This window comes from Propithecus coquereli, unplaced genomic scaffold (assembly GCF_000956105.1).
Source record: "Propithecus coquereli isolate 6110/MARCELLA unplaced genomic scaffold, Pcoq_1.0 Scaffold13, whole genome shotgun sequence".
Classification (NCBI taxonomy): Eukaryota; Metazoa; Chordata; class Mammalia; order Primates; family Indriidae; genus Propithecus; species Propithecus coquereli.
In genome coordinates this window covers 11,503,567-11,521,095 of record NW_012137191.1, presented here as the reverse complement: position 1 = coordinate 11,521,095, position 17,529 = coordinate 11,503,567, and the positions used below count along the sequence as shown (strand labels likewise).

Sequence of the window (17,529 nt, the reverse complement as noted above, 5' to 3'; positions counted from 1 at the left end):
AAATTAATTGGCTTTTCTGTTTGTTCTGTTTTTGTTTTTGGCTTAGATCTGGGTGAATCTATTGGATTGGAGTTTTGATGGAGTGAGGGTCTGTTTTCTATATGTGGCTGTTCTTAGGAGCCTTATATCTTTAAGAAAAGGGTGTTTGCAGCATCCACAGATTCCTCCCAGGCTTTGAGGTGAACTGCATACAGTTCCCCTGTCTCCTCTGGGGACACCCTCCTGAAAATCTGGGAACATCTTCCATTATAAGGATTCTGATACTGGGCCCGCTATGTCGAGTTTTCTTTTTCAGGTCCTGGATTTTTTGCACCACAGAGAATTCAATTTTCTTGGGAGTGTTCTGGGAGTGTTCCTCTATGTAGGAAGTATTAATATTACTTTTCTTACTTTGTTTTAGGCAATCTGCACAGCCACCTTTTTTAAAAATAATGACTTGTTACCCTTTTTTATTACTGTTATTTAATGGGAAAAGATTTGACATGGCCAGGTAAATGTTACCCAAATAAGCTGGTTATTTGTATCCAATAAGTAGAGATTTCACTTTGCCGTTCTCAGAAATCCATGAATCTGTGTGTTATCATTGTGTATGCAAATTGAAAATTTTAATATACTGATTGGGGGACTGCAATATCTAAGGTTCAACTTTTTCTTCATCTCATCCCCACTGAATGTTATTGTTCTGTGTTGTAATATTCCTGCTAGACCCCCTCAAAGTGGAGTATTAAAACCTTTTTTGGGGAGAATGAGGGAAGCACAGTGGCTTTGACAATCTAATGAAGGCTAGGACCTTTTCCCAAGAAAAATGCGTATATACATGTTAAGATGCTGTTTGTATTAGTTCAAAATGGTTGACTATAGACAATTTCTTATGGCTCTACCTAATACTATATATAATTTCAGGGAGTTCAGGGACCACAGAATAAGATACCCTGTTTTAATGCCTGAGGCTAGAGAAAAGGAGAACTGAAATGACATCCTCTTCCTAGACAGAAGAGAACACCTGGGTATGGCTGCTCACTCAAACTCTCCCATGATATCTATCTCTATCCCCTCCACACCCCTACCACCTCTGTACCTTCTTCTGGTTATGTTACAGGTTATGTTCCAGCTTCTCCTTTAATTAGCAATTATGTAGATTTTAATTTAATTTAAAATATTTTTTCTTATTGTGTAGCATTTTACACTCCATTTTATTATTAAAAAATATATGTATATAAAAGCCAAAATTTTCTTCATAGGAACTTAACATTCATATCAATGTAATGAATGGGCCAAGTAGAAATAAGATTCCCTATTCATGCAAAGGAGCATCACTTTAATGTCCCTGGGTTTCATCTGCCACTTATGGTTTGGGTGCTTTGATACTTGAACCTCCAAGACTGACCTGCTTCCTGTTAAAAAGTCTTACCTGTTTCATATAGGGTAGTAGCAGTGACTGGATTATGTCAGTCACATACATATTTAAGAATCAAGACATTTGATACCTACCAGGTACTCTTCAAGAGCAAAACCGTCATCCAGCTTAGTGTGTTTCAACCAGGATGAGAAGTAACAAACTCTGCTGCTACTCCTGAAGACCATAGAATCCCCCAAACTATCCTGGGGTTATTGATGATCCTCAGCTAAGAGAAAGATATGACTATAGCAGACCAAATCAGCCTTTCCCACCCAAAGAAGTAGAACCTGGGGCTGCCCACAGATCCACCTACTGCCAAGCCTCCTCCATGGTAGACCACAAATTCCTAGATCTCTAGAGCAAGCCCGGTGATCACAAAGCCATTCCGACTCCTTTGCACTGATTAACCACTGGGGAGTATGAGGAGGGAATATGAAGAGGCCCATCATTCTATCCCAAACATGGAGCTCACCAACTTAACAAATATGGTATCTCTCTTCCCAAGTAATAAAAGGTGATTTGGGGACACTTACTTGCTCAGTTATAAATGGCTCCTGATCAGTTTAATCACTCAACAGACATTCACTGGGCAACTCATACGTACCAGGCAGTTTTTTTTAGGTGCCAGGGATATAGCAGTGAACCCAAGTCCCACTGTTATGAAGCTTACATCCTAGCAGGCAAAGACAACAAATATTGTTTCATAGGTTTTATGGAAAAAAATAAAGCAACATGAGGGGTGGAAAGGCTTACTGTTTGGTTTCAAGTAAGTTGTTCAGAGAAGGTTTCAAAAGGATGATACTTGAGCCATCCATGAAGGAACTGAGGGAGCTGTGCAGCCAGCTGCAGCTATTTGGGGCCTGAACATTCCAAGAAGAGAGCATAGCAAGTGCAAAAGACCTGAGGCAGAGCCTGCTGAAGGGAACATGAAAGGAGGTGCTATCAGAGTGCCCCCCTCTGCCTTCCCAGATGTGGCAGGCCTTGGGAGCCATTGGAAGAGTTTGACTTTTACTCAAGCTCAGAAGCCATTGGCAGGTTTTGAGCAAAAAAAAAAAAAAAAAAAAAAAAAACAAAACAACAAAGGACATAATCTGATTTCCATTTTAGATGGGTTGACCATGTATAATTATTATTTTTTTTACCATGCATAATTATGAATAGTGTCCCCTTTTCATGCTCAGTTGTGATCTGATTTGGACAATAAATTATATATATGGGTGACCTGATTTTAGAAGATTTACTCTAACTGTTCTGTTGGAAAATAGACTTTGGGAGGGCAAGGGTAAAAGCAGGGAGGTCAGTTGCTATAATCTGAACAGGAGATGAGAATGCCTTGAACCAGAGTAAGAGCAATAAAGGTAGTGAGAAGTGGTCAGATTTGGGGTGCATTTTGATGCTAGTGCAGACAGATGTGGGTTAGAAAAGAAAGGGATGGGTCAAGGATGACTCCAAGGCACTTGACCAAACCACTGGAAAAGGAAGAAAGTATGTGTGATATATATATGTTCCTAAAAGAATATTTCACAATGAATTTTCAGTGTTTCTCTAGTCACTTTTTACTGAAAGAAGAATTTGGAAACAAAGAAAACTGCCTGTTGCATAGTTCAAATCTGAATTTGTTGTGGGACAACTAGACTAGAATACTGAATGCATTGTGATGTTTGAGCCTAATGTTAGATATGGGATTACTGGAAAGAAAAATTATGCTTTAAAATCATTAGGGAGGAAAAATTAGTTTTAGTTCACATTGATTTTAGATAAATGGCGAGGAACGTGACAAATATTCATGAGACTTCTTTGTAGGATAGAAAATAGGTATCAGCAAAAGTCTGAAAATTGGAAATGATGAAAGGGCATCGCACAGGGATACAGCTTTTACCATTCTGTGTTAGAGACAGTTACCCGGTCATCTGACAACTATTCTTTAATTGCTTATCTGCCAGTGCCAAGCAGTATGATAGGCTTTGTAAAAACAAAGGTTAAGGAAGAAACAGACTCACACTTCTGTGGGGAAATAAATATCCCCCCTTCCCAAAATACAGTGCAGTGCCAGAATTGCTTGAATGGTAGTATGTGTAGAAGACAGTAGGAACATGGACAAAGGGCCCCATAAGCCTACCTTAGGTGTCAGGATGACTTCACAGATTAGGGTGAGCTCTGAGGGTGAGAAGTTTGCCGGAGGGACAAGTAGAGGGAAAGGTAGGCGCAGACTATAAAAGACACGAGAGTTTATCACTGGAGTATAAACTTGGAAGGTAAAGGGGGACAAATGGCAGAAGGTGAGGCTATACGGTTTTGCTTAAAATCTTACAGGGACACTCAACTTAATCTACATTAAAAACTGTATAAAAGAGGGATAGAAAGATCACGAGGGGTAGGGGACAGCCTCTAGGAATAGAGTGCAGTCCTGAGTAAATGGACGCACAGTACATTCCTTCCAGGCAGTGTCCTTTTAAGGAGCAATGACATAGTATGTGTCCCTTTTCCCTGTTCCTCTGTCAAGGGTTCTGAGCCTCATCACTGTGGATAGCTAGGGATGGATAGTTCTTTGCTGCCGGGGGGAGGGGGAGCGGTGGGGAGGAACGTGGGGAGGCTGTCCTATGCCTTGTGGGATGTTCAGCAGCATCTGTGTCTGTACTCTCTACCCACTAGATGCCAGTAGCACTTCTCTCAGTTGTAACAACCAAAAATGTCTCCAGACAGTGCCAGATATCCCCGGGGCTGGGTGGGGGGAGGGGTTCACTCTTGGTTGAGAACCACTGACCTAGGTCAGTTTTAATGCTTAGTTCAAGTGGTGGTCCATCAATAATTTCTCTCGGGTCAATGCCTTTCAACTCATTGCTGCCACCCCAGTGTAGACCTTCACTTTAGTTATTGCATACTTTCCTAAGTGTATTTTATGTCTGTTTGCTCTTTCACTGTAGGATAATTAATCATCAGAAAATTCAGTTGTCATATCACTCTGCTCACATATGCAGTGGTTTCCCATTCTTGAACTCCTGACCTCAAGTGTCCCTCCCACCTTGTCTTCCCAAAGTGCAGGATTATAGGTGGGAGCCACCATGTCTGCCAGGTTCCCATTCTCTACCCCATCATTCTAAACTTCTTGTACAGGTGCCCAAAACCTTCCAGCACCTGTCTTCAACTTCATTTGTCTGCTTCTTTATATTTTCTTCTCCAACCAAATTGGACTACGAACTTGGGGATTCTCCAAATGCTCCTGACCTCAAGTTTTCTCATCTACTTGCTCTTTGCTTGTATTGTTGGCTGTATCTGCAAAGCTGGCCATTCCCATTCCCAGATACATTTTGAAACTTTGAAACTGATTTTTCCAGCTCAAATGCAACATTTTCAGTGTCAGATTCTCTCCTTTTCTTTAAACTATCTAACAATAACATTTATTTGTGTTTTATTTTCTATTCCTCATATTTCCAAACACCTGGTCCTGGACAAAATAAGCAGTATTTTATGAGTATAAGTTATTCTAAAGCTGATTGTCATAAACTATGAAAATACTTTGTTGCCACATTAATACATTAATACTGTGGTCTAAGAAATGGTAACACAAAGTTACATTCCTGTGACTGTCAATATTGATATTGTATAACATTGAAGCTTTTTAACATTTATGTTTGGTTTTTTTCTCTCTAGCCTGCCTATCAGAACCTGAGGCAGCGTGTTGACAACTTTGTTGCAAACCACTTGGCAACTCACACTTGGAGTCCCCATCTCAATAAAAACCAGCTAAGAAATAATATTAGACAACAAGTTCTCAAGTAAGTCTTAGAAAAAGTATTCCTAAGCAGGTTTGAAAATGTCACAACCTACTTTGCCTGAAAGCAGAGACATTACATGGAAGTTTGTTCAACGTAATGATGTTGGCAGTTTTATCAGGTTTGATGTGGCTAGTCTTATGTGATACAGTATAATTTTGTAACATGATCTAATCACATCATATTCCCCCCGCCGAATTTTGCCAGTCTGATTTTTCCCGTGGACCTTTGGAAATATTTGAAGGGAGGAAATAACAACATGACTTAAAAAAAAAGAAAGAAAGAGAGGAAAAAAAAACTAGATATAATATTAATTGATGATAAATTCCATAAGATCTCCTATACAGTGGTATTTAGAACTGTTTTCTTGACCCTAAAAGAACAGGCTTTATTATTCTTGTTTTACAAATAAGGACATTAAAGATCACTGAAATGAAAATATTTTCCCTTGATTTGAGTCCATGTCTTATACCTTCTAATATGTTTCTCCTCCCTCTTTTAATTGTATTTTACTATGACTTTTAACTCTGCTATTTAGTGATGATGAATAAAAAAATAAAAAAGTGGACCCATCAGAGCCATTTTGAGTAAACATAAGATAAAAAGAATGAGAAGAGCTGGAATGTTTAGAGATATCTAAAAAAATCATATTTACTCAAAAAAAAAAAAGTCTTCTACTTGTTCTTGAATATAAATATTTGCCAAGACAAGAAGACCTTCTAGCCTTGCTTCACACACTCATCCCAAAGGAGTGACTAAGTTATTTAAAGAACATCTGGTTTCCCTGACTTGACAAATATTTATGGTCAGGTACATCTTTGAGATAAAATGTGGCTTTTACACAGTTAAATTTATTTTATACCTGCCACCTTAATTTCCTTTTGTCCCATAGGAACCTTGCTGCCTATCTACTGTGACAGTTTCAACCAACAGAAAATCCCACAAATAAAAATTCACACCCTGACTAAAAGACAGACCCATTTAGCCACTGGTAATCCTAGAAACCAGGAGCCTGAGGGCCCAGACAGGCTCTTCTTGTGCATAAGACAAGAGGGAAATTAACAATAGCTTTGTTGTCTACATTTTAAAGGATGTGTGAGGAAGCTAAACAAGAGTCCAGTTGAAATCAAAAGATACCATTAGAGGGCAGCATAGTAACACCTGTTGGGGAAAGGTCTAAGCTATTTTCAGAAAAAGTAGAGACAGAAGAGGTCTGTTGGGTGACAGGCTGGGAGGGTTACTCATTTCTGCGAGGGCCTTCAGGAGGACAATAACGAGAATAATGTAGTACTGGAAGGTGGGGGAGTGGAGGCAGGCTTACTGCCAGTGCCACTCTGCCCCCACCAATGTATTTATACTGTGTTCTACCGATCACTTAGCGCATTCATTCTACAATTTGCATAGCCACCCCCTCTCTGTTTACAATGAATGCATTGCCTTAAAAGCATCTTTTGGGGAGTATTGCATTCTTTATCTATTGAGAGACTCAAATGGAAGGCAGACTTCCTGGAATTCCATTTAGTTTATTAGCATACAAAATCTATAAGGTAAGGGAGCAGTTATTTATTCTGTTCTTTTATTTAAAGGAATTAAACTCAATCTTGCGTGTGAGAAAATTAGGTACTTTAAATTCTTGTTGTACCAATATAATACATTGTTATCACAAAATCACAAAATCGTGTTGGTGAGTTGTAAGAGGTTCTTGTGACTATGTCAGTGACTAAATACTGGAGCAATCTACCTGTGAGTAATGAAGAATCCGTTATTCTAGAGACATTTTAAAAGAGGGAAAACAGCTATCTTCTCTTGGATAATTTAGACATTGCTCTTCCTGAGACATTTGTAAATTTTCTTCTAGTTATATTATTTGTTTTTAAATGAACTATTTTCACTTAAGTACCATTAGTAGTTCTGTGTTACTAATAATGACACTTAAAGCTTCCTTAAAGAAAGGGATTTATTAGTTGTGTTTAAACTGATGGTATAGGGATGGACTAACCCCTATTAAAAAAATATAATTTCAAGCGGTTTTTCATAGATAGACTTTGAGAAATACTCAGTTGACTCAGTTAGGTTGAGCTATCTGCTAAATATCAGTAATTTCAGATGATTCAACTTAATAGCTAATCTGCTGACTCAGTAGGAGGGAAAATTTTATTCTACTTAAGCATTCATTTGTACAACAGAATCTGAAAATTCTGGATAGCTCTGAATAATGATCTTAACTAAACAGAATTTAAAAGCAAGGCAAGGAAGTAATTTTAACCATAAAAATGCCAGCTACTGGCATTTTGGCTTTGCCCTTGATCCTTGGGCTGTGGCTTCTTCCAACTTTGGTGAGGCACCTATGGCCACTAAGTACAGTGTGATCATTGACATTGGACTCCATTTTTACTTAAGACCAGAGCTAACCTCCCTGTGAGAGAAGACTAAGGTAGAAGGGTTTCATTTTGCCAGATGAGGCTAGAACATAGGCAAACAGAGAAAGGGACTGAAGCAATAATCGGGGGATTATTTTTTCATTTTATACCTTTGTACTTATGCCTTAAGTCAAGACATTTTTAAGATTGCTTTTCCTTATTTCTTTTCTACCAATTACATTTTAAAGACATCTCTTACATCCATTCTTACATCTGTAAGAATGTTTTTAGGATTTGCATTTTTTTAATCTTAGAACTCTGAAAAGCAGGTAACCTACTTTGGACTGAGTTGGCTCATTTTTCTCTATGGCCCACATAAGTAGAATTATAGTTTCACAAGGTGACAAGGTGGCTCAGAAATGAAAATCTAATCCATCCTCCACTCCAGACAGAGTTACACTAAAAAATAGTCCTTGTAAAGTATAACGAGATATGCCTCCTCACTCATTTGATAGAGACTGATGCCCAGAAACTGGAAATGACTAGCACATGAGTCTTCTAGCACTATCCTGGGAACTTCAGCTCCTCCAATTCTTTTATAAGAGGAAAGAAAGCTTAAGTGTATTCTGAAAATACATTCATGTTCTCATATTTTATTCAGACACCTTTGTGCAAAAGCACATTTCAGATATTGTCCTCATCACTCCTCTGTCTCTTATATGTAATATTTCTTTAACCTGGAGTACCTTTCTGCCCCTTACCTTCTGCAGACATCAAGACTCAGCTCAAATGTCTTCTCCTTTGTGAACCATTCCTAAATTATGTTGTATATATCTAATAATTTCTTAATCCTCTCCTTTCCTACAGTTCATGGCGTATTCTAGTGCCTGTCATCTCATAGGTTAGTTATTTGTGTCAGGCCGGCTCGTGCCTATAATCCCAGCACTTTGGGAGACTGAAGAGGGAGGATCACTTGAGGCCAGGAGTCCAAGACCAGCCTGGGCAACATAATGAGACCCCATCTCTGAAAAAAATTAGCCAGGTGGTGGTGTGTGCCTATAGTCCCCGCTACTCAGGAGTCTGAGGCAGGAGGATCACTTGAGCCCAGGGGCTGGAGGCTGCATTGAGCTATGACAATGCCACTGCACTATAGACTGGGTAACAAAGCAAGGGTCTCTCTAAAAAAATAAATAAATAAATAAATAATTTTGTCTACCTCCCCAAGCGGAACAGGAACCAAGTCTGATTTGTAGCTTGTCAGTGGCCAGTACGGTGCCTGTTAGGTGGAAGATACTCATAACATAATTGTTGAATGAATAAATCATCAGTTTTTATAGCGGGAAGATAATAAAAAGAAAGCCAGAAGTCTTGTTTTATTTTTGTCTTACTAAAGTTTTCTTTCTTTTGTTTTTAATTTGATGAAATTATACTTTATGTGTGTTCTTCAGTTTTCCTGGAGACACCGATGCTTACAAAAGGCTTACGTTTTTCTGTGTAAAAAAAAGAAAGATTGCAGAGTCCATAGATCTATTTTATACTCAGAACTCAGCTTTAGTGATCATATTCTTACATGCCATGGGCTGAGTAGGGATGAGATAAGTATCACCTATACACCTGGAGTTTAGATAGTGTACTGTGTCTAGTTGTAAGGGTGTTTTGGTTTGTCTGTTTGAGTATTTCCACCAGTGACACAGTGGTGGAAAAGTTTACAGACTTTTTTTTGTAATATGGTATATCTAGATGCCACTATAGCATGAAACTTACTGCCTATTCTTTCTGTATATCCAGATGAATGGATGGAACAATTTAAGGTTGAACACATATATAGCAGATGTGGTTTTATTTAAAAGTAATTAATGTAAATAATACAAAATTATTTTTCACTTTTCTGTAAATTATCCTGTGTTTCAGATCAGGAATGTTGGAGTCTGGTATTGACCGAATTATTTCTCAGGTTGTGGATCCAAAGATCAACCACACGTTTAGACCTCAGGTGGAGAAGGCTGTGCATGAGTTTTTGGCTACACTAAATCACAAAGAGGAAGCAAGTGGCAGCACAGCTCCTGATGATGAGAAACCAGACTCTTCCATCGTTATACAAGGTGCTTTGCTTTTATTCTTGGTTAGTTCCATTGCTTTTCTTCTTGAACTGAGTATCAAGTTAGGGATATTTAGTTCTTTAAAACATTTCTCTATTTGGCTACTCTAATGAAATTGTATTTATTTTAAATATCACCCAAATTTCTCAAGTGGCATATTTCTTTTTCTAGATTAGTAAAAATAATATATATTTTAGTAATGGGATGTGTGTGTGTGTCATAATAGTGGGAGTAGCTATAATAATTAGAGAATATAGTCTTTTTCTGGGAATTAGCCTTTCCCCAGATTTTCATGATGCCCTTCCTAAGAGAGTATATTAGAGAGGCAGAGAATTCAGAATATGGTATGTACTAGCACTGGTACCTGAAAGTCTAAAAGAATACAAATGGTCTGCACAGCATATGCATCATAAAAAGATGACAGTGCCATGTAGTATTGATTCAGCAGAGGTGTTTGCCTTCTACATAAGATTATTCTAAAACTTACCTTTCCCTCTAAGGTGTTCCTGCTCCTGGGCCCAGTGCTAATGTAGCCAATGATGCCATGTCAATCTTGGAAACCATCACTTCTCTTAACCAAGAAGCTAATGCTGCTAGGGCTTCAACAGAAACATCAAATGCCAAGACCAGTGAAAGAGTATCAAAAAAACTCCCATCTCAGCCAAGTACTGACACTAGTACTGACAAAGAAAGAACTTCAGAGGATGTGGCTGATAAAGAAAAATCTACAGCTGACTCTGGAGGGGAAGGACTGGAAATAGCCCCAAAGTCTGAAGAATTTAGTGATCTCTCTTGTCCAGTTGAAGAAATTAAAAATCACACAAAAGAGACTAATAACTTAATTCTGCTAAATAAGGATGTTCAACAAGAAACCAGTGACCAAAAAATTAAATCAGCAGACAAAGGTGAAAAGAAGCCAGACAGCAATGATAAAGGAGAAAGAAAGAAGGAGAAGAAGGAAAAGACCGAAAAGAAATTTGATCACTCAAAACGGAGTGAAGATATACAAAAAGTTTTTGAAAAACAAGCAAAGGAAAAAGAAGTCGAGAGTTCAAAACTTCCTTCAGAAAAGAATAGTAATAAAGCTAAAACTGTTGAAGGTACAAAAGAAGGTATATAAAAACTTGCAAAAATCTACAATAGTTTAAAGAACAAAAAGTGTCTATTTAGGGCGGGTATCAAATTTGCTTCCAAATTTTAGTAAATTTATTTGATATTTGTATTTCAAAACACTGAAAACTTTAATTTGTATGTTTATTTTCTGTATAATGTATCTATTCACAGAGTAAATTAACAGAGAAACTGAAATTTGTAATTTATCTTGTAATTTATTCACATATATTATTCCAAGCACCTTAATTCATAGTTGTATATCCTAATATTTAAAATATTGGGTAATAAATATTTCATTTACTTAAAATTTATTTCTGGTTATATCATTTACATTGTAAATTAATAGCTCAGTTATTTTTACAGGATACTAGTTTGCCTTTGTATTTTCTGGAAACAACTTTGCCTTATTTGATAGTTGACTTTCTTTGACATGTGTTTAAAGCAGAAAATTTTAAATGTAATTTAGTAATTGAGCTCTGAGTATGTTCTTGTAATAAGATGATTATTTTCTGTGTTTTATTTTCTTCTTGAAAAGATTTCTCTTTGATAGATTCTGATGTGGATGGACTTACAGACATCACAGTTAGTTCTGTCCATACTAGTGACCTTTCATCTTTTGAAGAAGATACCGAGGAGGAAGTTGTAATGTCTGATAGCATGGAAGAAGGAGAGATTACATCAGACGGTAAAGCGTTTTACTTAATAATGCCTCTGAAGCTTTCCATTGAGTATTATTTGTATATTCTGATGGTTATATCCTGAAAGACAATTGTGGTATAGTAGCAAGAACATGGGACTTTGTCGTTGGAAGATTTGTTTCTGAGTCCCAGCTCCAAGTTTGTCTGAGCAAGTCTTGGTAAGTTACTAAATTTTAACAGCCCTTGGTTTTTCATCTCTTAACTTCATCACCTAGGATTATTATAAGATTTAGATGAGATAATGTATATGAAGATTTTTTTTTGTTTGTGTGTGTGTGTGATATTTGGGGAAGCATAGACCATAACACTGCCCTCACAGCACCAGTTACAAGTTCAGGGGTCCCCAAGACCACCCTTAAATTTGATAATTCACCAGAAGGACTCACAGAACTCACTGCAAGCTGGTTTATTCACAGTTATGACAGTTACAGTTTATTATAGTTGAGGAACTCATGTTAAAATCAGCCAAGGGAAGAGGTCCATAGGGCAGAGTCCAGGAACATTCCAAACAGGGAGGTTCCAATTTTTCTTCCACCTGAATTCATGGACAGCGTTACTTCCTCAGTGTTGATGTCTGACAACACACACAGGGTATTGCCAACCAGGGAACTTAACCAGAGCCTTTGTGTCCAGAGTTCTCACTGGGGCTCCAGCATGTAGTCAGAGTTGACCGACCATGTGGCTGATCTCAGTCTCTAGCCCCTCTGAAGAGCTGATACTACATGACCCAAAGCCCCTACCCTAAATCACATTGTTAGACTATTTAGCTTGACTCAAGATCCCTAGGCAAACAAAAACACTCCAGTCAAGCATGGCATTCTAAAGGCTTAGAGATGCGCTCCGGGAAGTTAAGGGCAAAGGCCAGACCTCTTCTGGGTAAGGCCGAATTCTTTATGAAATAGTTTGCTTTTCAGCTAACCCTTCCTAAACACTTGATGGTGTTCCAGGCAATATGCTAAGGACTTTCTATGTAATAACTCTTGTAGCCCACCGAACAACCCCAGGAGGTAGGTGCAGGTGAGGAAACAAAGTCACAGAGAGGTGTGTCTTATGCAAAGTCATGTAGCTAGTGAATACCAATGCAGATTTCAAACCTGAGTCTGCTTCTAACCAATATCTTATGCTGCTCTTTACCACATGACTAAATTTTGTTTATACCTTTTTAAAAAAAAAATTAGAAATATTGAATTTTATTTGCTATTGCCTGAAGATAGCATCTTGTAAATTTGCCACTAGCTTTCGAATAGGATACCTAGGTAGAAAACCATAGAGGAGAAAAAGTAGAAGCTTTTAACCTCTTTAGATGTACTTCTCAGTCACTCACATCTTTTATTCTTTTCTTCATTTTCATGAAAAACTAAATTACCTACCTAAAAAAGCAATAGCAACACTTCCTAGTTGTCATATCTGTCCTCATGAGGTCAATTTTATATTACCTGTGTAGGAAGAATGCTCCTTATTCTGTGAACACTCCACTTTCTCTACTCTAATTCTAATTCTTGATGCTTTTTGGGTCTTCTAAAGTTTTTTCCTAGACAGGAATATATTTTATAAAGTAAGAAGATGCTATTTTAAGAGTACTAAGTGGTAGGAAATGAAAACTTTGTTTATTTCTTACTGTGTCAAAGGGAAACAAATTACCTTCCTAATGTAGACGAGTTTCAGTGTATACTTGCTGTAGACCAGTTATTGATTCCTGCCTCTTCCATAAATGATAAACTTAGTGGTAGTCATTAAAATCTCAAGTTTATTTGAAAGTACAGCATCAAGTGAATTTGTTCAACTTAACAGTGGTAGAGCATTCATATCAAGTCCATTGGCAAACAAATAAGAATTAGCTATTTGTCAGGAGAACATGGAGTGAGGTGGGGGGCAATTGGAGGCCTTAGGCTGAGATAGCTCCAGTGCCTAGAATTCTTACATAATCAAATTGAAGTGAGTGTAAATAGTAAAACAAAGTTTAAGCTATAGCCAATCAGAAACCACCTATTAACCTCTAACTAGAGACTTTCCATCAGATCATTCCCAAATAAGGCAAATACCTAGCTGTAGCCAATCCAAATATTTATTTACTTTGCTTTCATGTTCAGCTTATACAAGACTGCTATTCACACTGCTAAATCAGAGCTCTCTGAACCTCTCCTGGTTCAGAGTGATGCCTGACTCATGAATTATTTTGCTCAAGTAAACTCTATTAAATATAATTTGTCTGAAGTTTTTCTTTTAACAACATAAATATAAACTATAATATCTTATTTTTCTTTGTATTCATCCTTTATGTATGAGATACTGATTGTTAAGAAATAAATTAAGATATGGATCTAGCTTTTAAAAACGTCAGTTTCCATAATTTTCACATATTGATATTTCCCCTTTTGGACCTACAAATAAACATAAACTACATTGATACAGCTTTTGCTACTTGTACAGAATAATGTTGATTTTATTACTAATGCACAGGAGCACTCCTCTTTCTATTAACTTTCTTCCAGATGAAGAGAAGAACAAACAGAATAAAACAAAAACTCAAACAAGTGATTCTAGTGAAGGAAAAGCAAAAAGTGTACGACATGCTTATGTTCACAAACCATATCTTTACTCAAAGTACTACAGTGATTCTGATGATGAACTTACTGTAGAACAACGGCGACAGTCTATTGTAAGTCCAATTTGATCTGTTATTTTTAGCCTACTTCATCAGGTTGACAAACTTGGATAGTCTGTGTGCAAGGTGTTGGTATGCATATGAAACAGAGAGAGACAGGCTCTGCCTTTAGGAATCCTGTCATTTAACTAGGTAGATAAACACGTGACCAGAGGTATTTGTGTCATCATTACTAATACGGGAGTGTCTCTTATCTGAAATGCTTGGGACCAGAAGCGTTTTGTATTTTGAAATATTTGCATATACATAATGAGATGTCTTGGGAATGGGACCCAAATCTAAGCCTGAAATTCATTTATGTTTCATGTACACCTTATACACGTAGCCTGAAGGTTATTTTATACAATGTTTTTAATCATTTTGTGCATGAAACAAAGTTTTGACTGTGTTTGGACTGCCACCTGTCACATGAGGTCAAGTGTGGAATTCTCCACTTGTGGTGCTCAAAAGTTGTAGATTTTGGAGCATTTTGAATTTTCAGATTAGGGATGCTCAGCCTGTAGTAGTGAAAAACTGATAACAACCTAAATGTTTCACAGTATGAAAATGTTTGAATCAAGTGTAGATCCAGTCATACAAAGATATAGTATGCAGCTGTTAACATCGTATTGAGAGAGAAATGCAGTTCACATGTTGCCTGGATTTGAAAATGCTTCCAATTATAACATGCACCATTGAATTAATAACAGCTTTTTAGAGAAAATCACTACCTCATTATATGTATACACCAGTTTTAAGATGGCTTACAATTTCAGATACATTAAAATCTGAAAAGTTATATATATTCCAGAATCAGGAAATATTATTACATAGAAAAATGATTTGAAGGAACTACACCAAAATGCTAATACTGGTCTGCCCTCCTTCCAGACTTGTCTCTTGAAAAGGTTACTTGGTTAGGGGTTATGCATCTGCTTAGGATTTTTTGGCGCTTGGACTTTGAGCTCTTGCTGGGCCAGAACAGTGTACTGGGAGTAGCATAGCTATTATTCATTCTCCCTGGTTTAAAATACAACAGCAGAAAGTCCCAAGTCCAAAGCTTGGGTCCCAAGAATATAATCAGCAAGTCAAATTTGTTGTAGGGGCTAGCTTATCACTTAAATCTGCATTTCAACTTTTTCGTTTAAGAATAATTGAAAAGTTTTGGAGACCTAACTATATATACTTGATGTTCATAGATATTTTCATAGCTGTCTTTTTAATTGAAACAACCAGTTTATTTAACCACTTTTTCCCAAAATATTACCTCGCCCATCCTTTAAACTAATGGCATTCTGAAAAAGTAATGCAAAATTTTCACATCTGTCTCTTTTATTCTGGTAGCTTCCAAATTGAAACACACATACATATATACATAAATACATGCATACAGATATGTGTGTATAATATATATAGTGTATATGCACTTTTGCAGAGCCCATTGATTCGTAAGAACATCTGAAGGGCAAACCAAGAGTTTGTTTTATGTATTATTTTTCAGAGTGTTTTTGCTTTTGACTGATAATCTGACAGAGTATATTTTGTGATTTCAGGCTAAAGAAAAAGAAGAGAGGCTTTTAAGAAGGCAAATTAATAGAGAGAAACTTGAAGAAAAACGAAAACAGAAGGCAGAAAAGACAAAGTCTTCAAAAGCCAAGAGTCAGGGTATAGGAGATGTTAACTTTTAATATTTAAATTATCATATATATTTCATTATTTTCTAGATATTCTTATATTCTGAGATATGAATATAAAATAAAATGATCTATTCTCAAATAAGATTTCCTTATGTGTTAATCTCATTTGTTTAGTAATTTTTCTTTTTTATTTTATTGATAAATCTAAATTAACTATTTTGTCAGGTACCAGCTTATGCAGCTCATTTGCTAACAGTTTATTTTCCAGTAATGGTTAAATGAATTATCGCTGGAAAATGGATTTTTAACATGTGAGTAATCAAGCCTTGCTGGTAATATGACATGGAATTAATCTATGCTATTTTAACTAAAGTGTCAAGCATTTTTCTAGAATATTGCATTGAACAAAAATTCTTTTCTGAAATACATTTTATTGATTGTTTCTTTCCTAGGCAAAAGTAGTGTGGACTTAGAAGAATCATCAATAAAGAGTTTGGAACCTAAAACCCCAAGAATTAAAGAAGTCCTTAAAGAACGGAAAGTTTTAGAGAAAAAAGTAGCCTTGAGCAAAAAAAGAAAAAAAGATTCAAGGTACATATTTTATCTGCTCATGTTCTCATTATAACACTCTCCTGGGTTACTTTCAGAAGGAAGCATGGCAGTGAAGATTTATACCTTGAACATGTATGTTACTACATGTTTATGAAGAACCTTAGGGTCCCTTCCCCTTCCCCTTCCCCTTTTCCTTTCCCCTTCCCCTTCCCTTTCTCTTTCCCTTTCCTTTATTTCGAGAGAATCTTGCTCTGTCGCCCCAGGTAGAGTGCAGTGGCTTCATCGTAGCTCACTACAACCTCAAACTCTTGGGTTCAAACAATCGTCCTGCCTCAGCCTCCCAGGTAGCTGGAACTATAGGCATGTGCCACCATGCTCGGCTAATGTTTTCTATTTTTAGTAAACATTGGGTCTCACTCTTGTTCAGGCTGGTCTCAAACTTCTGAGCTCAAGCAGTCCTCCCATCTTGGCCTCTCAGAGTGCTAGGATTACAGACATGAGCCACTGCACTCAGTGGGTTTCATTTTTAATATCAAAATTCATTATGTTAATATCTAACATTTCTAAGCAATGTATGTTCTTTTGGGGGGTCCCAGATCTTTTTGATAATCTGATGGGATATTTAGACCCTCTTCCCAGAAAAAGTAGATGCATAAATACACAATAATCTCTAGAGTTTCAGAGAGTGTATGGACCCTCTAGGAGTACTCTGGAAGTATTCTTGTTCTAGGCATTCAATAAACACTTATTGACAATGATTGTGTCCATTCTCCAGTCTTTCCATGCAATCTTTTTCCATTCCATGCTTCTCCCCTCAACCCAGAATCTGAGCCAGATTCCTTGTTAATACCGCATTAAGTGGCTGTGAAGTTATGTGGGCCATGGGCTACAATTTTGCTGTTAGATCAAGTTGCAATTATGTGAATTTTTCACGGACTTCAAGATAACTGAATCAATAGTTTGTAGAACTCAGAGAAGTCAGCTCTCCCATTTCTTTTTAGGTCTTATTCCTATTGATCTGAATAAATAAGAGTGCTCTCTTTACTCAAAAGATAGTAATTTCAAAATGTAATTATAGCCCATAAAATATTCGTCTTCAAGCAACAAATCAGGAATTTTGTTTCAGCTGCTCTCCTTTAGTGCCAAGAGGAGTTCATGCCAGATATGGGAAACCTAAATGTTTCACAGTATGAAAATGTTTGAATCAAGTGTAGATCCAGTCATACAAAGATATAGTATGCAGCTGTTAACATC

At 37.0% G+C, this 17,529-nt stretch overlaps 1 protein-coding gene across 1 annotated transcript in view; it reads left to right on the top strand.

The window, feature by feature from the left end:
- The window catches only part of BOD1L1 (biorientation of chromosomes in cell division 1-like 1), a 54,320-nt gene that overhangs the window by 1,764 nt on the left and 35,027 nt on the right, over window positions 1-17,529 (top strand). Inside the window, exons 2-8 of the mRNA XM_012638442.1 lie at window positions 5,051-5,175; window positions 9,444-9,634; window positions 10,132-10,743; window positions 11,280-11,429; window positions 13,935-14,101; window positions 15,640-15,751; window positions 16,176-16,314. Of these exons, the coding sequence (XP_012493896.1) occupies window positions 5,051-5,175; window positions 9,444-9,634; window positions 10,132-10,743; window positions 11,280-11,429; window positions 13,935-14,101; window positions 15,640-15,751; window positions 16,176-16,314 (1,496 nt within the window). The remainder of the gene's footprint in view (window positions 1-5,050; window positions 5,176-9,443; window positions 9,635-10,131; window positions 10,744-11,279; window positions 11,430-13,934; window positions 14,102-15,639; window positions 15,752-16,175; window positions 16,315-17,529) is intronic.